Below are 25,349 nucleotides of genomic sequence, written 5' to 3' on the forward strand. Positions count from 1 at the left end.
ACTAAAGTTTGTTCTCCCGGCTCTTATTAGTAAGTTTAACAATACGAATACTAACTTGGTCAAATTAGCCATTGGCAATTTGCCAGGCTGATGGCAGGATACTACATTACCTGCCACTGTATATAAGCTAGTTTTAGCACCCGTGCAACGCCGGGAATTCCGCTAGTTCATAATAAAGCAATGTAGGGCAATGGCAACCAAATTCCTCTGGCCATTACCCTGTCTGGCAGATCCATATAATACCATGCACTTCATCTTTATTTATAAATGAGAGTAATGAACAGAGACATTCAAAGAAAGCAATCTTGTGTTCCATTGATCGTGACGTTTGGTATATACTGAAGCTAATTAAAACAAGTATCTAACAGTGATGTAGTTGATTGCTTGAGTACACTTCAAATATTTTGAGGTTAATCAACTCAAGTAGCTAAATAAGGTTCTACTTCATTGATTATGAAAACCTAACATATCCTGAAGTATATTTAATCGCCTAACTACATGTATGTTACTGATAGAGACACTGCCAGGCATACAAGAGACCTGATGTTTGATTCCCAAGTGAGAATATTCTCTTTTTATGTTTAAATATTGCAGCTACCAAAACTATTCTATTAACGGTGCACTCTTGCCTACAGCATAAAAAATGGAGAACTGTCAAATTGAAGAAACTCTACTGGATTGAACCAAATTGGAGTCTTACTGAACAAATATTTTTCTTCTCTTGAGTTTTAATGTGAACATATGGTATTTGTGGCAGTCACCTGCATCACTTAACATAAAAGGACAATCTTAGTTTGTAATTAACTTTAAAATATCCTGATCAAACAAATAGTGCATTTGAAGTTAGCTCAAAACCCTTATGGACTGAATGGTCCTAAAAAGAAACAATAGAGAGTCAACAGACAGTCACTTGTTTTTCTTTTTGTTTGGTGAAGGAGAAAGGCACACTAGACCCCAAGGGTTAACATGGAAAGATCCTGGAAAAAACTGAAAACAGGATGATCAAGAAGAAAAAGGGAAGGGAGTCAAAACGAGAGAGGTAGTTGAGCACATACGAGTGTCCTGCTTCTCATGCATACGGCACCTAGAAGCGGTCAAAAGATACACCCCAGAGTTGTTGTTTGCCCGGTATTGAGAGGTATCCTGCTAGAAAAGCTCCGGAAAGTTCTGCCAAAGAGCATTCAAGTCCTAAGACTCGTGACCACAAAATAAAATAAGCAGACATACCCTTGGTGCAAGCAATGGCGACACTTGAGACTCCTCAGGTGAATGTAAACAAAGTTGCACATAAAGCAAGAGTACACCACGCAGTGGTGTGGTGGAACAACGAAATGTCAAAGATTCACTAAATTTATATGCTGAACCAAGCACCATCTAGTTTGAGGTAGCAATCAAGATGGTGGGTGTTGGAAGTCAATGTGCCAAATAAGATGAAGGCAATCTGACAGTGATATCCAAATCCAAGGCGGTAACTCGAATACAAAAAATGGATAAGACAACAAAGAGTCTTGCCTTCTATAAAGCATCAAAAAACCAATGACTGATAAAGAACGAGTGGTAGTAAACTTACACAATAAATGAAAATGGAAGACTGCAAGGATGGGCTGACTTTTCCCATGCAAAAATATTTTTCTCGCACACAATGTTGAAAATTGCTGTAGATCTTGATTAGTATGTGTCAGACACTGGAACACTAACACAATAAAAAAATTTTCTAAGTGAAATGTTTGTCGATAATTAATTATTGCAAGACAAAAGCAGTGCGACCTTTGCCTCATCATAGTAGGTAAAACTAGTAGACCAACCAAATGTTCAAGAAAACTCAGTTACTAAAATGGCCACTTAATTGATATAAATACCATAATTTTCCTCGATGAAGAGAATCAGTGATAACGTTTGCTCATGGCAAGTCAGTCTTCACAAAGCAATCAGGTGACATTTGGTGAAAAACTGACAACTTGTTAGAAAATGTTAGCCTATATAGTGTGTCTCAACAGGCAGCGGGCAAGTAAGCTCTGCAATACAAGCTTTGCAAACTTTTCTATATTAGATAACAGGTTCGTAGCTGTGTAACATTATGCTAACTATATATTCAACTCTGTGAAAACAGGACTGTGCTAATCTTTATGATCTCAAGACAAGAAGTTAAGGCAAAGGAAATTGACCAACGTACGTCGTTGGACATAATCCATAATTCTTTTTACATCGCTATTTTCCTAATCAAGGCATGAGAAGATTTTTATAAGGACAAATTTTATACAGACTGAATAATCCTAGAATAAAGGAAATGGGACGGTTGAGTGGCAGTTGGGGCAAAGCTATCAGTTAGTTCTTTTTGCATAAGGGGCCAACAACATATTTGAAACAAAAAACTAGCGGTGTTGTAGTTTTAAAAATGACCCTTCACAAGCACATGTTTCACAGTTAAATTTTCAAAAAACAATACCGATACATCAAAACTCGATAAGAGCTGTGTTTCATTTTAACCTTGACTCATAATTTCAATCGTCATTATTTTAATTTTTTAAATCTAAAGGTTAGTGCAATTGATTAATGTTTTAGCTTTTAGGCTTCATAATGTCAGTGTTAGTTGTTAATGAATGAAATGGAAACCAAAAATGCATTCACAATTTTATTGGTACACTCGCGTGCTTTTATCACACAATCAACTTGAAGAGCTTTCGAAGTTTTGTGTAAAAACCTTACAGAAGTATTACACTGCACTCTTAACGAGTGATTATTTGTAATAACTTTGTCACTGTGAATAGGAAATACATCGCACATTTAGATCTCAACACAGCAAGACGATTAGTCAATAAATTTATCAGCTACATTGTCCAAGCATCTTTACACATAAATATCTGAGCAGTAAAAACTTGCTGTTTATGGTGCTTGTTAATGAGGTAAGCTAAGATCCCTATAATAAAAAGTGGATTTGTTGAAAGTTTTTGGAGTTCAAGGTATACTTATGAAAAGGCTGGTTGATACCAATTAAGATACTTGAAGGTTGACTTGCAACAAAAATCACGTTACAGTTATTTAATATCAAAAAATTCACCATGTCTTACTCTGCTGTGTTCTAAGTGCAAAATATGTGGAAATGTGATTGCCAGCTCTTAAAAGCTAAAAAATGAATAGTTAATCGCAGCCATCACGACAACGCTGTAGGTTGGAATCCCTTTCTAAAACGGTTCAAATGGGACGTAGTTGAACACGATGTGCTTCTGTTTACACTTTCATGTAACCGCATTCGTCGAAATATTTTCACAAATATACTTCACATACTCAATAAAACTACGTCTATTGTCCTTACGCGTGTATTTCATCATCATTGTAATGCTGTCAGTTTGAGCACTGATATCTCAAAACCTACCATAAAAGTTCATTTAATTTTTTAACCTTAGCTCGAAGGAGTGCATATCATCCTCTGATAAACATGACGAGCCTGTTGGTCACCTGCAATAGTTGAAAAATGCTACAGAGATTGTTCGTGCCATTTGGCAGGAAGTATGGGTCACATGATCAGATTACGACTAAATCATTAGACCAAACTGAAGCGAAACTGTAGTAAAGTAGTGGCCATGTATATTTGATAAGGGCTTTTCGGTAAGGCCCGAAGTTTTGTCATAAGCTAGTGCTATGAATCGTTTTATATTGGGCCTTTTATTAGCCTTTCGTTTCACGTGATAACATCACGTGCCAAAACAATAATCACGTCGAGTTGAGTACGTCATCGAAATAAAGGGATTACAAACTATGGCGTTTTTGTGATGACTGCGATTTACTGTTTAGCTTTTAAGAGCTTGTAATCACATTTCTACATATTTTGCACCTACAACACAGCAGAGTAAGACATGGTGAATCTTTTGAGACCAAATAACTGTAATGTGAATTTTGTTGCAAGCCAACCTTTAACCTCTATAACAATGTCGATACTGATATTCATATCAGCATCAAGGCATTTCTACTACAAACTATTCCTAACTGATTTAGATTTGATAGTTCTAAACGTCAAAAATATTATTTAACAGCATTTTTAATTACAAGCTTAATGCGTGTAGTATAGTATCCGCCATAACTGCCAAAATGCTTCAAAATCAATATACCTAGCTTGTATATTATCTTCAGTTACATTCAAGTTGAGCACGCTATACACAAACACATAGTTTACGCTGAGGAATAACTATCAATACTTGTTTAGCAATATTAAATAATGCTATAACAGCTATACATAAGCTAGGCTACAAGTCAATCAACAGACTGGGCTTCTTTCAATACAAGAGCTAGCTAAGGAAGGAGGTCGTTGCAAAATTAATCAGCCTATGCCCGTCTCATCAATTTTTAATTCAAAGCAGTCAATGAAAACATTGGTTCCTGGTGTTGATTAATTTTAAATTTATATAAGGAGCTTTATCATCCAAAAAAGACAGTCTATCAGGAACATTTCTCGGTGCATTGTGGATTTAGTTGAAGGTAAATCACTGATTTTTATTGTACCCAAATAAACCTGACTCGCACTGCAAAGATCAAGAAATGGTTGTTAATGCTCAACCAAACTCATTTAAGCGTCAGTCCATAACAATGTTAAAACCATCAGTTGCAGAGTTTTAAAATTTAATATTTGTGAATGAAGGAAAATCATATATTGCATAAAACTTTTATAAGTAGCAGTCATTAAAAATATACTAGCTCCACTTTTTATCAAGTTGCAACAAAGATGAAAATTCTATTTCGTCTCGTAATTCCTTTTAATTCATTTGGCCAATATTGTTTTCACTGACTTACAGAAAAATTTTGGTTTAAAAAAACATAATTACTACTGATGTTACTAGTTTGCAGCTGCTAGGTTAATCTAGTCTTTAAAAGAATATACATAAAACTATTAAACAACAAATTTAGTTTGTTAAAAACTTTGTATACAAACTGTTGTAGATAGTTTTATTATTTCACCAGCTGCAATATTGAATTCACAAGATTCTTGCAACATTAGTAAAACAATATCGACCAAGATAAAGCAGTCTTTTATTTTAAAAACGTAGAAACACATAAAAGAACGTGCCGCCAACCGAGACGAGCTGAAACCGAGACGAAACAGCTGAACTGGGAGAGCATGATGCATAACTAATGGAACTGTTGGAGTCGTTGCGAAGGAAATTTAGTTGATTCAAATCCTAGGCGTGCCATTGGCAAATCAGAATAGCGGATATTAATTTAGCGCAATGTAAACAAACTTCATTGTTTTGAGACCATTTCGTACGTTGAACACATCAAATGACAGATTTTTTATTTCATTTCACTCACCATTTTATTTCATAAACATAGTGTGAATTGGAATACCTATCATATGCGTAGTAGGATTAGGTCTGTCATTTATAATTGTTTTAGCGCTGACTCACACTCCATCATCTATTAAAGTAATCACGATATGTTTTCATCATTAGTTAGTCTTGCCTAAGGTATGTTATTATAAAGCAATTATGCTGTGGTTTTCGTAGCTGTTTTTGCTATTGATGAGTTACGCTAGGAGCATTGTGTTGCTGGAGTTAGTAAGCTACGTATGCTTGGTGAATAAAGGAGAGTATCACAACAGAGCTGAAGTTGAGAGGCATTTAGTAAGATTAGTAGACCAAGATTCAGAACTTACACATAGCAATATTACAGGTATAGAATTATTTTTTGTGATGTGTGTTTTTTGTATAGAATAAAATACCATTTGCAAAAATTGTAGCTTATACACTACTCAAAGTTTTTAACAAAATGTATATATTTTTAGTATATACATTTACTCTTTTAGTTTCTTACACATTCATTTGTGTATATGGAATATTTAATTACTTTATTCGTATAAGAACCATTCAATATTTTGCTTCAGTTATTCCGTCTGAACAGGTTCCCAATGTGAGAAACTGTAAACATGGTAACTCACTAACTTTGATTTGACAGTTATTAGTGCTTCTAGCATGTATTATTTGTGAATCTTGTACAAAGGTAAGAGATGTAACAGAAATCAAAAGTTGTTGTGTTAAAAATATGTTTTTAAGTAATTTCAGAATCTGCTATTTGTTCAAGATAGTAGTCTGCGAAGTGCACATTGCTACATGATGAGACTAAATTCTCAGGTGAAGCAATGATTTTAACAGTTTTTGTTAAAAAATGATGTTGAATTACAGCTTAAATTTTGTTTTAAAGTTGTTAAAACACTTACTAGTTTAATAGCTATAAAGGCTACATGTTTTTTGTGGTATTTGTTGCAGGAAATTTTGATTGAAATTGTTCAAAAAACTGCAAGTTTGCTCAGCATTGTGGAGGCTTTAGGCTAATTTGGTAATACAGTTAGTTTAAACTGGAAATAGCTTCAGCATAGACCAATATAATTTTGGCTAAAAAAGATTCGTTTGTTTGTTTCAGGTTTTTCAGTATACTTTTGATAAAAGTTTTGCTTGATTCAACGAGGCGCCGTGTTTACAACCAAACAAAATGGCAAATACTAATATCTGATGATACTTATAAGTAATCAGTAGGGCCATTAGATGGCAAGTGTCAACTTGTTGGCTTATGTCTAAGCATAGTTGCTTATGGCATATTTCATCTGCATATTCATTGTATGTTATGTTTCGCTTGTTGTGTTTAAGGAATTGTTTAAGTTTGTGAATCATTTTAGGCCTTTTACAATTATAAGTTAAGGTTTTGGCACCAGAGTTTGTTCTGCCTTTGCTATTTGTACTTTTTCATTTGTTGGGTACAATTGGTTGGGTACAATTGGTTGGGTACAATTGGTTGGGTACAATTGGTTGGGTACAATTGGTTGGGTACAATTGGTTGGGTACAATTGGTTGGGTACAATTGGTTGGGTACAATTGGTTGGGTACAATTGGTTGGGTACAATTGGTTGGGTACAATTGGTTGGGTACAATTGGTTGGGTACAATTGGTTGGGTACAATTGGTTGGGTACAATTGGTTGGGTACAATTGGTTGGGTACAATTGGTTGGGTACAATTGGTTGGGTACAATTGGTTGGGTACAATTGGTTGGGTACAATTGGTTGGGTACAATTGGTTGGGTACAATTGGTTGGGTACAATTGGTTGGGTACAATTGGTTGGGTACAATTGGTTGGGTACAATTGGTTGGGTACAATTGGTTGGGTACAATTTGTTGGGTACAATTGGTTGGGTACAATTGGTTGGGTACAATTGGTTGGGTACAATTGGTTGGGTACAATTGGTTGGGTACAATTGGTTGGGTACAATTGGTTGGGTACAATTGGTTGGGTACAATTGGTTGGGTACAATTGGTTGGGTACAATTGGTTGGGTACAATTGGTTGGGTACAATTGGTTGGGTACAATTGGTTGGGTACAATTTGTTGGGTACAATTGGTTGGGTACAATTGGTTGGGTACAATTGGTTGGGTACAATTGGTTGGGTACAATTGGTTGGGTACAATTGGTTGGGTACAATTGGTTGGGTACAATTGGTTGGGTAGTGTTTAAACAAAGTTTATAAGTCGTGCATAGATGTACTATAAATTAGCTAAACTTACCTGAGCAAATGTTCGAAAGCTGTGAATATCCTAATAATTTTACATGAATAACTATAATAATACACGAAACACAATATACTAGTACCTTGTGAATAGTCTTTGTTATGTCGACAAAATAAGTTAATTCGTTTAATTGTTCATTTAGGTGACTTTTCAAAACATGGTTTCTGTCTGTTTGCTAAGAATTTACCTAAACAATATTTTAGGACTGCATCCAGTCCAAATCATCTAGCCAGGATTTGGTTTATGTAACTTCTAATCAGAGGGTTGCAGTTTTGAATCCTGCCTGTGATACTTTTGATAAACCTTATACCTTTCGTTTGCTCAATCTAAATTACCAATCTTTTACACACAAAACTTTTTATTTGACTCATACTGCCTTTAAATCGGAAATTATAACCGGGCTGTTTACATCTTTAGAGAGTGCTAATATGGAAGGATTAAAAATCTAATCCAATTTATTTGTTTTCTTTTTAGTTTGCGTCCATCAGACTCGGTCTAATAAGTGCGTGTTTAACCTACTCTTGTCTTGCAGTTTGTACCTTGTAAAATGTCTGTTGGTAAACTGAGAGAGTCGTACTTCAAATTGTTCAGTAGGAATCAATTAGGGTAACCATACGTCTGCTATAAGTTGTACTATTTATATTACCGTTTTACCTTATATATTACAGTGGTACCATATCTACTACAGTAGTACTGTATTTATTACAGTGGTATCATATGTATTACAATTTTATCTTATATATCACAGTTTTACTTTATATATACCAGTGGTATCATATATTGTATAGTGGTACCATATGTATTACAGCATACCGCATATATTATAGTGGTACCGTATGTATTAGAGTAGCACCATATGTATTACAGGGATACCATATGTATTACATTGGTATCGTATATATTACAGTGGCACCATATATATTACAGTATTACCGAATATATTACAGTGGTACTTTATATATTACAGTTGTACCATATATAGTAAAGTTGAATAATGTATTGTACAGTGGTACAAGCAGTATGGCAACTCAAGAGGATGAAGTAATCTCAGCAGAAGACATACAGATCGACATCTCCGCTAGTAGACTAGGTTCTTCTCAAACTTCAAGACACTCAATCAAATGCTTCAAGCACTGCTCCAAATTTGTTTTTTGCTTTGAGTTACCTGACTACTGTCCAGTTTGTAATCTTAGTGTGTTGGGCTCAGAGATACTCGTACCGCCTTCTGTCTACAAATCGCCGTTAGATCACGGTCTAACATCTCAACCAACAGTTCTTGTTAGACCATCAAAAGGCAAAAGTTTTCTTCATGATTATGCGAATGGAGACGACCTACATTGCGGTCTAATGGATGAAAATGGTAAGTTTAGGGAATATGTGAAGTTAGAAATTTTTTCGTTGCTCTCCCGTAAAATTTATAGTGTAAATTGACAAAAAAGGCTGACGGTACAGCTTGTTATTAAAATGAGTGTGTTACTACATTTTCCGTATATTCTCGTATATAAGCTAAAGTAAGAGGTTCTCTTCCTAAACTTAAAGTACTTCAAAGTGTTTGCGAAACATGATATAGTTCTATATCATCTGTCATAGTTCAACTGTTTATAGTCTTATATCATCTGTCATAGTTCAACTGTTTATAGTCTTATATCATCTGTTATAGTTCAACTGTTTATAGTCTTATATCATCTGTTATAGTTCAACTCTTTATAGCCTTATATCATCTGTCATAATTCAACTGTTTATAGTCTTATATCATCTGTTATAGTTCAACTGTTTATAGTCTTATATCATCTGTCATAGTTCAACTGTTTATAGTCTTATATCATCTGTCATAGTTCAACTGTTTATAGTCTTATATCATCTGTCATAATTCAACTGTTTATAATCTTATATCATCTGTTATAGTTCAACTGTTTATAGTTCTATATCATCTGTCATAATTCAACTGTTTATAGTCTTATATCATCTGTCATAGTTCAACTGTTTATAGTCTTATATCATCTGTTATAGTTCAACTGTTTATAGTTCTATATCATCTGTCATAATTCAACTGTTTATAGTCTTATATCATCTGTCATAGTTCAACTGTTTATAGTCTTATATCATCTGTCATAGTTCAACTGTTTATAGTCTTATATCATCTGTTATAGTTCAACTGTTTATAGTCTTATATCATCTGTTATAGTTCAACTCTTTATAGCCTTATATCATCTGTCATAATTCAACTGTTTATAGTCTTATATCATCTGTCATAGTTCAACTGTTTATAGTCTTATATCATCTGTCATAATTCAACTGTTTATAGTCTTATATCATCTGTCATAGTTCAACTGTTTATAGTTTTATATCATCTGTCATAGTTCAACTGTTTATAGTCTTATATCATCTGTCATAGTTCAACTGTTTATAGTCATATATCATCTGTCATAGTTCAACTGTTTATAGTCATATATCATCTGTCATAGTTCAACTGTTTATAGTCTTATATCATCTGTCATAATTCAACTGTTTATAGTCTTATATCATCTGTCATAGTTCAACTGTTTATAGTCATATATCATCTGTCATAATTCAACTGTTTATAGTCTTATATCATCTGTCATAATTCAACTGTTTATAGTCTTATATCATCTGTCATAGTTCAACTGTTTATAGTCTTATATCATCTGTCATAGTTCAACTGTTTATAGTCATATATCATCTGTCATAGTTCAACTGTTTATAGTCTTATATCATCTGTCATAGTTCAACTGTTTATAGTCTTATATCATCTGTCATAGTTCAACTGTTTTATTTTAGACTTTTCAGCAACTGCGTGTAGTCTAACAACATGTCCTTGTTGACTATAGTGAAAACCTAACAGCTTACTCTTTTGATATGCTATAAAGCTTTAAAAAATTGTTTATCTGCTTATCGTTATGTCAGTCATGCAGGTCAGTCAGTCATTTGTCAGCAGATTCAATCGCTGTCATTCAGCTGCACTCTGTATATCGAGTCCTAGACATGAACAAAATGTATAATCGATGATTAGTGATCCTACTCGTGAACACTTGCTATCCCAGATGATTTGAACCAATTTTTTATTTACCACTTTTAATAGACTACGCGTATTCATTATAAGCATACAACTGCTGATTGCATCATGCTGTATAGTGTTATATTCACAGACTAGGAGCTTTTGCACTTGCAAATATGTCATCAACACTTATTTGCATTGAGAAGGGTACATAATGAACTTATTGATAATCTAATTGAAGACATGATATTTAGTAGTATGCATGTATGTATATGTATATACATGTATATACATATACATGTATATACACGTATACAAGTAGATAAAATAGACATGACTAGAACATCAGTGCTCTGCTAGTTAATAAGTTAGTAATAAGTAAAGTGTTAAGTAAGGATGTCTTCTTATCATTGTAAACTTTCTTCAGCCACTCGTAGTTTCCTACATCCACACTCATCAGGCCGTAGCGTTCAGAATTTCAACATTAAAGCCGGATGAATGTGGGTGTATGAAGTCGCGTATGAAGCTGTTGGTAGCTGAGAAGATCTAAGATAAGTTAACCTTTATGATTAACTAATATAGGTATATAAGTAGTAAATAGTTAACTAGGTATATAGTTATATAATTAGTAAATCTTATTTTATTATAACTAATACACTGACATTCTCGTGTTCTATGAGAGATCGGCAGGTGTAATAACTATACATACAATTATTCTGCAACCATAATGTGTGGTTAACTGGTTCAGGTGGTTGCATGCTGAAAGTCGCGAATTTGAATCGTGTATGACCCAATCTTTTTCCAACATCCAGCCATGGATGTTCACGCCTCTTATTATAGTAAAGATTCAATTATGTAGCTACAGTTTGTCTCTCGCATGCACAATTGTCAGTAGTTCGGAAGACAGTTGATTGCACAAACAATAAACAATTCATTTTTGTAAAATTCAATTTACTCATTTTATCGGTGACTCTATATGTAATATATTGAATTCCCATTTTGAGTTTGACTTCGCAAAAACACTTGAAATACTGTAAGTACTGTCAGGCAGAGAACTCAATACTAAAGCAACTGCGGTAGAATGAGTATAATATCTAGAAACTATGTGTATATACATACATGTATATACATTTATGTATATACATACATGTATGTATATACATGTATGTATATACATGTATATGCACACATGTACATACTTGATGTATGTACACGTATGTATATATATGTATATACATGTATATATATAGTATATAGTCTGCGCATTTCCTCAGTTTTCAGCTACTGTCAGTTTTAACAATACAGTATTTCTTCTCATCAAGCTGTACTCCTGATGAAAGGAAAGACAGCATCATTCAAACTGACATAAATACCATTGGTACAGAAAATGCAAGGTAATAGGCAGCAGCACAAAGTTTAAGGTTCAGCATATTAAATTATAGCATCGTGTATGTAATTCTTCAATGTGTTAGACATAAAACACTTACATGTATTATTATATCTAAAAAGTTACGGTATTGTGATTTGTGTACTTGATATTCTTTGTCATGCTCATTTTATTGGAAAGTTCATTGCTTGATTGTTGAAGGACTGGTACATGACTTCACTGAGAACGGTCTGAGCACCTCAGAAGAATGGCTCAACTGCATCCATGCTCCGATAGATTATTCACCTACTTTAGTGCCAATGAATACACGATTATGTAAACTGAAAACAGATTGGCTAGCCAAGAATGTCAGGTGAATTCAGTAAATCCACCTATTGTACAATATAATTCACATACTGTTCACGACTGTTTGGATTATTTAACCATTCCAGATGAATTTGCATTTTACTGTGATGCTGTGTAATCATTTTGTGCCATCTTTATTGTTGTGGCTTGCAGGTACCACCCTGAGACAGCTAACTGTTTCGGTTTTGTATTGTTTTGTCTACGAGGTCTCGGTCTATACACAGATATGAATGAGGAAGAATTTATTTCGGAAGTTATCATTCCTCGCACCAGTGAGGCGGCTCGCTATATAGCTATTTATAGGCAGCTGGTGAGTGGAGGTGGAATATTGGTTCAACAAACACAAAACTGATTAGTCACACTTTGTACAGTATTCTTCAACAGCACCACATGACGGCAGCGTTTGTCACCAGCCTGAGACTTTCTTGATTATACATAAATCACATTATTTTTATACCGAGACACACTCAGCTGTATGTTCAGAAACATGCATGGTGTTATTCCTTGATAAAACATCTTTTGATTTTATTAAATGGTTTTTGTAGACAATCATTAAGTTTATTGTGACTCTAAAGTCTAGCTAAGTCATCGTTAGTCATTAATACCAGTTTAGAGATATGAGAAACTTTTATATAGAATTGGCATTATCCCTTATTCCTCCCCCTCAGTTAGACTTTCTTCAGATACAAGAAAAAGTTTCTTCAAAGACAGTCATTTATTATTCGTAAAAGCATAATGTCATACTTTGCAGTAGAACATGTTTTCATGCCTTTTGCTTGGCTAGTCAAACTGATATAATTTACTGTTTTGTCACCTTTATTGGATCACTTTGGAATTCCATCTTTTCAGTGCAATGCTGAGCATGCCACTACTGTTATACATTCTGTTGTATCTAGTAATAGATGTATCTATTTAATAAGGTTTTATACAAACGACTATGTATCATTCTTATATAAGTTATTGTACATAAATTGCAGACATTTTCAAAACATTTCAACTAATAAAACTTTTTCGGATTTATTTGTGCAGGATTCTCACCACCATATAAAATCACTATGACTGAAGATTAACATTCAAATGTTTCATTTTGAACAGTTATGACATACACATATTTGCCATTTAAGTATAAAGAGAATTGTGGCTAGTTTTTGTTGTTAGGAGCTTGGTTGGTTTATACATGCAAAAATTTCTTTACTTAAAAACTTTTTACACTTAGTGAGCTATTTATATATACATGTACTAAATTAGGAGTTGTCTATACATATTAGATTAGGAGTTGTTTATACATACTAAATTAAGAGCTGTATATACATATTAAATTAGGAGCTGTCTATACATACTAAATTAGGAGCTGTCTATACATACTAAATTAGAAGTTGTCTATACATACTAAATTAGGTATCTGTTTGTGCATGGGTAAGTTATTGCTGTAGGTTGACAGCATGCATTTCATATTTGATGTAATATTATAACTTATCAGCTGTACAAGAGTAAATATTAAAATTTGAGTTCGGTTTGAATCAGATGCATATGCACACCATGACAGGGACATCAAATCTTAGTAGTTATTGGATCACAGCGACCTAACGTAGTAAATCTGTTTACCGATATTTACTCGCATTTCTTCGGGGCTAGTCTATGCAAGAGTGAAGGCTCAAGATGATGTCAAACACAATTGTGGCCCAACAGATAATAATTTAGGATTTATGTCAGTCCCAAACTGGTCTTCAAAGTAGTCCTACTCTAAAAATTTGATCTCTATATGAGATGTTGAGTCATTTTTAACTTCCCAATAACTTGTAACACAATTATGTTAAATGGTTAAAATTTATGGTCCTAATTTAGAGTGTAAAATAAAGCTCTACGGATGGTTTTGATGCTCTCCTGTTGTTGGTCGAATTACTAATAATCTTGTATTATACATTGATGGGTGTAACGGCCAGCCTCAATTCAAAGGCTGATGCTATGCATTTGATGGCTATATAGTTTTTCCTCACCTTTGAAAATGAGAAGTTGTACGTAATCCTTTTTTAAAAAGAATGTTGGAGAGTTATGTGTTAGATGACATCACGCACAACTCTTTTGCCTAATAATTTTAGGATAACTCAAATCTTTTCTGCCATTTTTAGACTCACTGGGAATTTGTAATCAATATTATATGAATTCTATTAATTTTTTAAAAGAAACTTTTTTCAGAAATGTGCAATAAATGCATAGTATAAGTAATTTTCATTTATGTGGTTCCCTCATTTGCCTTTCATTTCACATTGTAATAAAGGAGTTGCATACTTACAAAATATAAAATGGGAGAAGAACACTAAGCAGTTTTGGAGTACCTTTCTCTAACTTGGTATCAATTAAAAGATTAATTCTCTGCTCATCAAAATAACCTTCTCGCTTTTTCAGAATGCCCGTTGGCTATACAGCTTTGTGGTGTTTCAAGTCTGTACTCAAAAACAAGCAATCACACTTCGCTTACTAACTTTCACAAATTATAATTTTTGCATCTACTGTTTTTTTTACAACTAAACTCAGCAATACATGTACGTAGGAATGTTTGTACCTTAAAAGATCTCAATTATATCTGTATCTGATAGTTGTATTTCCTGCAATATATCTTATTATTAGAGTTCTTGGTGTTTTCCAGAAAATAGAATGATGGAGACAAAGGTATCAGAATATATTTTGGATGAATACACTTTGCTTGTATCTCAAGAGTCACAAATTATTTTAAAGAGAGTCTGATTGGCCATCCGCTATAGGCGCTGCCTACGATCGCTGCGATGCAAGCAGACATTTGCGTACACCGCACATTCTTTCTGTGAAGCCTGAAAATGCCAATGCGCGTAAACAGTGGGATTCTTCAAAGGGTTCACACAATGACACCTGAACATGGGAGTTCACAGGTTCAGAGAACAATGGATCGGTGCACACCAGTATCTGCCCGCAGCGTTTGAATCGCGGGGAACGTCTATAGCTGAGGTGTCAATGCTGTGGAGATGCGTCGAGTTGCAGGACTCTGGTTGGTGGAATCTCCAGCTCAGTGTTGACTTTTGAATTGATATACTGATGCAGTAACATCCTTAGTTCGGCATTCTGGGTCCGCAGAGCATCTGTTTCTGTCAGTAACGAAGCTCTGTTTTTTAGTGTTTCACTGCAAATAAGGATTTTATTTACATTATTATTGACACTTGATGAAATGTATCATCTAATGGTTCTCATGCATTCTTGGAGTTAACAATCATTGTAAAAAAATGCAACAGCAAATCCTTGCCACGACGGCGATCGCATTGCTAGGCTCAGAGAAGCAGGCCAATAGTCAGCGAGCTCAAATTTTGAGGTATGATCTCAAACCAGCAGCAACTATGGCACAAATATAGGTGCTGCCGTAAGAACTCTAAACTAATATTCCCAAAAGTACACTTTTTTTCTTAAAACTTGTACTATATGAATATATATCAAAACCCTTGTAGTACCTAGCAAGATACCTGTATTTATCAAGGGAGTCTATGAGCGCGTCCCATAACTTCTCCTTTTTAGGGTTGATGACCTGAGTGTACTTCTCCCAATAAGCAGCATCATCTGTGCTATCCCTGCCATCTGCATTCGTTATCTTGAACTGGGGTTGCTTACCCGCAGTTGTCCTGAAACAGACAGAAATCTCTACATACCATCATTAGTACTGGACTCATTTACCTGTGAACAATGCAGACTTGAGCATTGGAATTTTGCTTCCAAATTGATATGATTGATTAGTGTTGAAACAGAATTTTAAACCTGAAACCTGAACACCAGCAGCAAAGCGGAGAAAGTTCTAGAAAGCAAAAGATGTGTATGCATAATAGGCTAATGACTAAAGTCTCATTCTGAGCAGAAGTAAAAAATTTATATTGTTTTCCTTATTTGATGCCATCCCATAAATATAAAAATACATATTGTATCTTTTGGAGAATTATTTGGGCAAAAATAGCATTCAGTGAGGCTGGTTGTTCACTACTGTGTTCATAAAGATATACATAGTAAATTTATGAACTCTTTTTGAAAGCACTATAGAGCAACATAAATCACCGACATGGAGAGCAACGGGTGAAAGATCATCGCCGTACCGTTTGAAGAAATATAACAGACAAACAGCAATAAGTTTAATATTTCAGGTGTGATTTGTACTTACACAATAGTCCTTGTGTCCTCAACAAAAGCCCTCAAACCTTTCAGGCAGTCATTTGGATGAATAAGTTGTGCTTGCAGAGACTGGCTGGCACCCGAGTGAATAGATTGGGCATCCGCTGTGTCCGCAAGAGCAGCCAACTCCTTTTCTTCGTCATCTTCCTGTTTGAGTACAGCAATGATTCTAGCAGTTAAGTAGATCTTTTACTCACATAAAACATTCATATCTTTAGAAGATTTATTTTATTTCAGTTTTATTTAAAGTTAAGTAAGATAATTTACAAGAGTCGTAAATACGCAAAATATGGAAAGGACAATTTTGCGGGTGACATTAGCACATCCCGCTACTCGCTAAACACAAGTTGTTGGATTAGAAGTTTATAACAACACTGAACAACGATATGGTGGAAATTTCAAGATGTGAATTTCAAGATTTTTCAGTTTCTGCGTTTGCTTTCATAATGCATATTTTAGCATTCAAGATAAATTACTTTTTGGCCTATTTTTAAGCATCATAAGATTTTAATGATTAAATCTTTAATATTTTTGTTTCTTGAAAGGTTGTAATCGTTCCGATCTGTATTAATCTCAATAATTTGGTTTATTTAATCACATGTCTTTCTAGTCACGTGACATCCTTTTACCTCAGCTGCTGCATTCATTTCTGCCATCAATGGAGACTCAGCAGGCACAACAGGTGACTGTTTGTCCGGCATCGAGTCTGTGAAGTATGTAGCGAGTCTATAGATGTCATCTTCATGCTCAATGTGCAGCGCTGCAAAGATGGCGTCCAGCTTCATGAGCGACTGATCATCTTTATCGAGGGGTGCAAGCAGCTTCAGTAGCTTAGACTCGACAAGGAAACCCTAAAACATGTGGTGACAACTCTTAATGCTACACAAATACTGAAACAAAACTGAGTTGTAGGTTCTGCTAGACACAGTGTTGATAAAAGCGTACAGAAATATTCTGTCATCATATAAAAAGCAATTTATTTTGCTGTCACTTGACATTTCTCTTGAAATGTTACTAACTTTCTGTACATGTGGATGTTTATTCATAGAGCGTTGCTTAATAGACTGTCATTTATAATGATGTGGTTTGATTACGCAGCAGTCTACAAAAGACATCGCTACGACAGTTACTATCGCTAGCAGCTACCTTTTATTTCTACTTGGTTAATATTTTTCTTGAATACCAAGTTGTGCAAGCTATACTAGTCAGACAGGGCTAGACTAGTCGGACAGGGCTGGACTAGTCAGACAGGGCTATACTAGTCGGACAGGGCTAGACTAGTCAGACAGGGCTAGACTAGTCAGACAGGGCTAAACTAGTCAGACAGGGCTATACTAGTCAGACAGGGCTAGACTAGTCATACAGTGCTAGACTAGTCGGACAGGGCTAAACTAGTCAGACAGGGCTATACTAGTCAGACAGGGCTAGACTAGTCATACAGTGCTAGACTAGTCGGACAGGGCTAGAATAGTCAGACAAAAGCTACTCAAAGCTCAAAGCTACACTAGTGTTCATATACCTCCACTGAATCATTGAGTGGCACCTCATATACATATTGTTGAGTTCCTTTGTCTAACTAATAAGCCAACTCTGTTCAATTGAATTCTTTCTAATTGGCTGCTTCTAGCTGTAAGATGCTGTTCCACCTCTTACACTAAATGCTAATCAGTTTTTCAGATTGGTATTTCTTATGCTTAATCATGCCATGTAATGGGTGATAGGTTACTCCAACATAGCGTTTATGCTGTCTGATGTATGTTCCAGTATCTGGTCTTACCGACTCGTCACAGAGCAACTCGAGGATAGATTTAATCGTGCTCGGAGAAAACTTCTTCAAAAGAGTACTTCTTTTTTGGTCCACATCGCTGTGACTTTCTTCAGTATCAACTCCTGCCTCTGAGCCTAGTGACATCACTTCTCTTACAACCACCGATGCAGAAATGCCCTTTTTCTTAGCAGCTTCACTCATCACGGGGCCAACATTAGTAGTGAACTCCCTGACATATAACCATTCCGTATGCAAGAGCACAGCATGTGATCACATTTAGCAGATTCTTAAAATTGTACATGATATTCAGTTGACTAGCCTTGGATTTACTCACGAAAAAGAATCACAAAACCTATATTATACCTTATACTATACTCTATACTATACACTAAACCCTGTACTATACTCTATACTATACCTATACTATACCCTATACTATATACTATACCCTACACTATACCCTATACTATACCTTATACTATACTATACTCTATACTATACCATATACAATACTCTATACTATACCCTATACTATACCCTATACTATGCCTTATACTATACTATACTCTATACTATATCCTATACTATACCCTATACTATACCTTATACTATACTCTATACTATACCATATACTATACCCTATACTATACCTTATACTATACTCTATACCATATACTATACTCTATACTATACCCTATACTATACCCTGTACTATACCCTATACTATACCTTATACTATACCCTATACTATACCCTATACTATACTCTATACTATACCTTATACTATACCTTATACTATACCTTATACTATACCCTATACTATACCCTATACTATACCCTATACTATACCCTATACTATACCCTATACTATACTATACCATATACTATAACCTATACTATACCTTATACTATACCCTATACTATAACCTATACTATATCCCTGTCACTATGCAGTTTCTATACTTTTTACAATTTATTCTTCTAATTCTCACTTTCAAAAATTCAAAAAATCTCTTTAACCTTTTTTATTTTGACCTGCATAGTATTTGACGAAGTACTTCAGTCATGCATAGACAACTCTAAATCTAAAAATGAGCTAGGAATCAGCAATGATTGTTCATCAATGATATCTAAAGATAGATTCATTTTGATTAACAGCTTTTAGTTAGTAATTCATTAGGTAGATGAATTGGAAAACATTTACTTTTCAGTGTTGCCAAGACAAAATATTTTATAACTGAAGTTAATAAAAGTATACTAAAGATCAAGAATATAGTAAACTTACAGGTCGGGCTCCTCATAGACCAGCCCGAGTTGCTGCTCATGGATAAGCCGATCTTGGGCTACAGCTTTGAAAAGAAGTTCTTTAGATTCCTGCTCATTCATAATCCATACATCTGTAAATTTCTTTGCATCGGCGGCCATAAAATGCCTGTAATCATTGTATTACCATAACTTCTGTTTGCAAAAAAATCCCAATCGCATGCTTTCTATAATAAATCTGAGTTATAATTCCAGAAGTAGCAACAATTTAGTGATTCTTTATGATAACCAGAGCAGCCAGGTGCAATATTTGAAATTAAACAGATGCCGTGCAGGTCTCAGCAACTGCATAGAGTGGTAGAGTGACAGCAGCAATGTTTTGACTAAAAAGTGGCATATAAAAGAAATAAAATAGTGCCGTGAAGAGTACCTACTTGAAGTCCCTGTCAGTAACATAGAAGTACAGCGAGCTTATTACACATACGACAAACAAATAATGAATAAAACACAGTTAACAAAAGTGACAATATGGGATGAAAAAGAACTTGGTGAAGCTTTTTTATCACTGATAACATTTACTGAAATTGTCAGCTCACCTTTGCATTTTTGTAAAGGAATAAGAAGCTCCAATAAATGTACAGTTGACATAAAAGGCCATAAAACTAATGCGAATCTATATATGTAGTCTTGGATAAACTATAGTTGTTACTCTCATGTGAATAAGCTTCAAAGGGTGAACAACTTCTAACTCAACAAAGGATTATACTCATGCTGACAGATTGCTTGAAATCTTTGTTGTTTCCATGTGTGTAACAATGGAACAGTGTAGATGTAGATACGCGTTAAATATTTAATTACAATGTTTTTGCATACAAAAGCTTATGAAAAACTAAGATGAATGAGACAGAGCAATGATATGAAAAGTAATTACTAAAGAAAACAAAACAAAAACAGATCGTATATATACATTAACAGACGGAACACGAAAGACAAAATTTATTCAAAGAAAACATGTAGAAATCAGCGATATCTTGTCAAGCTGCAACTCATTGAGCTATAAATAAACCAACTTATATAGCCTTAGCTCTTATATACATACTTGGACTTCTTCTGGAGCTCTCTAAATTGCTCAGTGACTCTCTTGTAGTCTTCAGTCAGCTGGAGATTCTCTTGCTTATACTGTAACTCTTGCTTTTTCAGCTTTATCTTCAGGTTGTTCAGCACATCCTGCAGCCTGTCAATAGAAACAATACGCAATCCTTTTTATGACACTTTGCTTTATCTCAATGCTTCTTAGTAAACCGTGCCTGCTCCGAGTCTCATAGTTTGTTTCCATAAAGCCCTTTGATAAATTTCATAGAAACGCCCATCGCACCTTGTGATTTTCCGTTTTTGCTGAGACTTTGTAATCGTGTTCTCCTCATCACGTTTCTTCAACACTTGAAAGTTGTATTCTAACTTTTCCTGGTTGAGCTGGTAAGTCGCGCGCATCTGCTGCAGCTGCTGCTCAAGAATCTGTCAGACAGAAGTCAACAGTTCAACTTACGAACATCGTTCGGCTTTAGTAGAGAGAAACTTGAAAACAAAGATATTTAATAGTGTTTGACATACATGTGGAGCTGAAGTAAGTATAGAGCGCTATATGTCATAAAATAAGACACTGTAAGTCTATGCACTCCCAAATAGCTGATCTACAGTAACTGCAGCTGCATGTAGCTGCATGCATCTCATCTACACGTAACTGAGAAGGTACAAATATTCATATAAATAAAACATGCATATACAAATATAAATATGTGTTGTTCGGCACATAAACACTCTCCAACCATGAAAACTCCCCAGCAAATAGTTAATGTGCCATCGCTAGAGATGTAAAAAATAAAATATGCTACTTCAAGGTAAGTTTGATTTTACCACATCTTGCGAAAAAATAAAATAAAACGGGCAACAAAAATTATAGCATTGACTATACTTACAAAATCTGCCAAAGATTTATTTAAGAAACATAATGAAAAATCTAGATAAACATAAAATGAACAATAATAAAATATAAATACCATATATGATATAATAGAGAATAATCTATATGGTTTCTGGGTCAACATAAACGGGTGACCATAAATACCTGGACATCAGTCTCTAGTTTTATCTTAAGTTGGTTATACTCTTCAGCATCCTTGACTCTCAAGTCCTGCAGATCTTTCTCATATCGCTCGACTCTCTCATCTCTCTTTTTCATATGATCTTCCTCTTTTTCCGCCCGACTTCCCATCATTCCTTCCCATTTAGACTTGTGCAAGTCAAGCAAATCTTTTCTTTCTGTCACAAATGCTGCCTAAAGCAGCCAAAAAGCACAATGGCTGACAGCGATTATGTATAAAAGAATTAATAAAAGTTCAACAGACGTGACAATGATCCACATTATTGTTTTTATCACACGTTTTGAGATGAATAAGGAAAAAACATTAATTTTTTGTGTGTTTTATGTAGAGTTGAAATAGTAGTTCCGCACCAAGATAGGCACCATTTAGAGGTCACATAAATTATAATAAATGTTTATGCATTTATTTTAATATTAAAGGTTGTTGTCATATAGTGACACTCATATATTTAATATTGAATTTGTATACCATAATATAATAATGCAAACATTGAATAGCCCCTACTACAATGATTTCACCGCAAATAATGGTAATGGCAATGTTGACACCAACAGAAACCTGCTAATTAGCCTCACTATATCTTAAAAATGGCCGTATTGATTTGGGTAAGCACCTGCTAACTAACTTCACAACAAATAATAGTAATGTCAATGTCAATATCCGCAGAAACCTGCTTATTGGCTTTACCATGTATTAAAAATGCCAATATTGAATTGGGCAAGCACATGTTAACAGACTTAATTATGAATAGTGGTAAGGGTACACTTATTCTAGCAATTAGGCCCACGTACGGGCCAACCTCTGTGCAGATAACAGTATGTGGACTGGCTTTTTCTGTATAACAGTAATACAGACATTGGTAAGAACTGCTAAACAGCTTCTCTGTGTGTGTTAACAGTTTATACATGTAACTTCTATTTGCAAGGCCTACCAATTAGCTTCAATGCAAGCATAGAGATACTCATAGATATGCATGCCTAAAGATACTCAGAGATATGCATACCTAGAGATACTCATAGATATGCATACCTAAAGATACTCTTAGATATGCATACCTAGAGATACTCATAGATGCATGCTTCACCTCTATTTGATTGAGTTCATTCCTGTATTCCCTAGTCTGGCTCTTAATCTGCTCATCCATCCTTTCAATCATCAAGTCGATGTCCTCTGCCTGCTTTTTCAGGTCCTTCACATAATGGTCATCCTTCACCTTTAGCTCCTACAAGTCCGCCTTACCAACTAAACTTCCATGCCAAGTTTAATAATACATGAACATAGTGTTTCTCTTGCATGTCATATACTGTTGTTTTAACAGCAAATCTCTGCTACAGAAACCACAACAAAAGCAAAATCTGAAAGCTGTAGCTTTTACTTGTCACCCTACTACACATATGCAGCATTCTCTGTTATACGTTTACTGAAAAAATAGGGAGTAATCAAGCTTGCTATAAAACAAATAACTAAATCTAGTTAGAAGTTTATAAGTTTATCTTACTCAACATAACCCGATAGAAAGTAAAATAAGTATAACAAATTTAGTTCACGAAAATCTTTCATAAATCATCTAATAAATAATTAAAAAAACCTTATGAACAGTCAAAACATTTATAACATTCCTTTCAAAACTAATTGTCCTATTGCAGTCTTGTAATCTCTTGAATAAAAAAGACAACAAACCATAAATGTAAACGCTTTCCAAACGATCCAAGCTATTCTTCATCTTTGGCTGTTGAGAGTAGATTCTCAGCTATTCTACTTGCTCACTAGTAGTCTTACTATCTTATGCATGAAATTGGGCAGCAGAGAGCCCACAAACCTAATCATAGCAACATTAATAGCCACGCTTAGATTAAATTTCTGAGCTAAAAATAAACTATTCGTATGCATGCTTAGAGAAACATATACATTTCTACGTCACTCTAATTATTTATTTCAAATATGTAGAGGCTTCAGTAGCCAGCCCAACTAAAGCCTCTACATATTGGAAAGCACTTCCCAAATTTTAAAGCATTCCAAGATGTTTAAGGTTTAGCTATAGATTAGATAAACTGATAAGGCAATGTCTTCAGAATTTAATTTCACTAAGTGATGAAAACAGTTACAGCACTTCTTTTTTTCAAGTGTGAGTTATCTTCTCTTATTTTTAAAAGTCTGCTCATGGACATTTGTTAGTTAACCAGCTTTTCTTAAATCAGTGTCTAGGCGATAAAAAGCTAGTCCAGACAGGAAGGATGTATAGTGAATCCTCACGTGTTCAAAGTCATCAATAAGCTTGTTTTTCTCTTCAATCATAGCATCACATGCATCTTTTTGCTGTTTGAGCATCTCAAACAGGTCTTGAGGAATTTCTTTTTGCAAAGAGGTTTCCCACTTCTTGGTAATCTTAGAAAATAGATTGTAGCATATTTTAGATTTCAGCCGGTGAACTCATAAATACTTAATATTAGTTAATCTAAACCCGAGATTATCATTGTAAACCTTAGAAAAATGCACTACAGAGCTATGTGTTATCTGATTATTGCCCAAAGTATGCTTTTGTCATTTTTATTTAAGCAAGTTATCATACATTTTAAGTTTCTCAGTTGACTAAATTTCAAAATGCATAATGATGACATTATGCATTTAAGTTATTTGAATAAGCCCAACTCTAATACCGATTTAGTTAATTTATGTTCAAGAGTCAAGAATATCTTGCTTTGATGATGAAGCATTGTTTCAACCTAGTTAGTAAAATAGTTGTAATAAAATTGACAAGTTCCCCTCTCAGCAAGATATGCAAGTCTAGACAGCATTAAAAAAAATAATACTTTTGTGTAGTTCATGCAGTGAAAGCTCAGTAAAATGAAAAAAATAAGTCATTGCTGATGACTAATCAGTCTTGCATCATGTATTATAATTAATGTACCATTATGACCATTGGCTATAGGTTTGGTGTACCTCTTCAAACCTTTCTTGGCCTGCCTTAGCTTCTGCTTCTAATTTTTCTCGTCTTGTTTTTGTTGCATCTTCTTCTTCTAAACGACGAGCATTTTCTCTAGCATCCCCTGCAACCCTTATGCTAGTCACCAAATCAAACCCATCATTTCTCAGCTTGGTTAGTCGCAACCTGCTCTCTTCAATTTGAGCTCGAGACTTGCTCATCTCATCTTTAATCTCATGTTTTTCTAGTCCATCTTGGCCTAGTTCAGCTCTGAATAAAAAAATAAAAACATAACGTTTTGTTTTGCTAAAAGCTTTTGCCTAACATGACAAAATCCAAGTAATCGACTTATCTCTCAGATAATATAAGGATGTAACTTGTGGTATGCACTAGTAGTACAATTAACATTTATACATATTGCCTAAAGTTTAATTTTAATCACAGCTAAAAATAAATTTGAAGTAAAAATTTAACCATCATCAATGTCAAATTTAGGTTGTGCAACTACGGCTCGTTTCGAGATGAATGCGCTCAAAGTTACCTTCTCAGTGCTTCAACTCTTTTCTGTATTCTAATTCTTCGAGCTTCTATTCTTTCACTTTGTATTTCTGAATCTACAGATGGGCCTGTGTCTTCCTCCTCTTGCTTATCTGTGAGTCCCAACAACATCATCATAATTGCAGAGTAGGTAAAGCCTATTTGATAGAAAACTCGGCTTTCGATTTGGCATTGACCGGACCCGTTACCAAGGGAAATGT

The 25,349-nt window shown here is 34.6% G+C and overlaps 2 protein-coding genes across 2 annotated transcripts; one reads left to right on the top strand and one right to left on the bottom strand.

The window, feature by feature from the left end:
• The first annotated feature begins 8,557 nt into the window (after positions 1-8,557).
• On the top strand, positions 8,558-13,220 carry LOC137393822 (MKRN2 opposite strand protein-like). The gene is made up of 3 exons (XM_068080531.1): positions 8,558-8,905; positions 12,150-12,300; positions 12,447-13,220. Exons 1-3 carry the CDS (start codon positions 8,566-8,568, stop codon positions 12,643-12,645), a joined length of 690 nt encoding a protein of 229 aa, XP_067936632.1. The 5' UTR covers positions 8,558-8,565; the 3' UTR covers positions 12,646-13,220.
• Positions 13,221-14,956: 1,736 nt separating this feature from the next.
• On the bottom strand, positions 14,957-25,278 carry LOC137393218 (dynein regulatory complex protein 1-like). Its single transcript, XM_068079669.1, has 13 exons — positions 25,133-25,278; positions 24,609-24,861; positions 23,922-24,053; positions 22,753-22,890; positions 21,632-21,841; positions 20,882-21,021; positions 20,606-20,740; positions 19,529-19,675; positions 18,253-18,472; positions 17,105-17,326; positions 16,465-16,622; positions 15,782-15,937; positions 14,957-15,447 (listed from the first exon to the last, which is right to left on the bottom strand). Exons 1-13 carry the CDS (start codon positions 25,264-25,266, stop codon positions 15,279-15,281), a joined length of 2,214 nt encoding a protein of 737 aa, XP_067935770.1. The 5' UTR covers positions 25,267-25,278; the 3' UTR covers positions 14,957-15,278.
• Between the last annotated feature and the right edge of the window lie 71 nt (positions 25,279-25,349).

Source organism: Watersipora subatra, chromosome 4 (genome assembly GCF_963576615.1).
Source record: "Watersipora subatra chromosome 4, tzWatSuba1.1, whole genome shotgun sequence".
In the NCBI taxonomy this organism is placed as follows: domain Eukaryota; kingdom Metazoa; phylum Bryozoa; class Gymnolaemata; order Cheilostomatida; family Watersiporidae; genus Watersipora; species Watersipora subatra.

What these genes read in the sequence shown, in the direction of transcription:
- LOC137393822 (XM_068080531.1), top strand. Translation starts at nt 8,566, where the DNA reads ATGGCAACTCAAGAGGATGAAGTAATCTCAGCAGAAGACATACAGATC. An exon ending in CGGTCTAATGGATGAAAATG is followed by an intron (nt 8,906 to 12,149) that starts GTAAGTTTAGGG and finishes TGATTGTTGAAG; the next exon opens with GACTGGTACATGACTTCACT. An exon ending in TGGCTAGCCAAGAATGTCAG is followed by an intron (nt 12,301 to 12,446) that starts GTGAATTCAGTA and finishes TGTGGCTTGCAG; the next exon opens with GTACCACCCTGAGACAGCTA.
- LOC137393218 (XM_068079669.1), bottom strand. Translation starts at nt 25,266, where the DNA reads ATGATGATGTTGTTGGGACTCACAGATAAGCAAGAGGAGGAAGACACA. An exon ending in GTCTATGAGGAGCCCGACCT is followed by an intron (nt 18,473 to 19,528) that starts GTAAGTTTACTA and finishes GTTATATGTCAG; the next exon opens with GGAGTTCACTACTAATGTTG. An exon ending in GACTCCCTTGATAAATACAG is followed by an intron (nt 15,448 to 15,781) that starts GTATCTTGCTAG and finishes CCTTATTTGCAG; the next exon opens with TGAAACACTAAAAAACAGAG.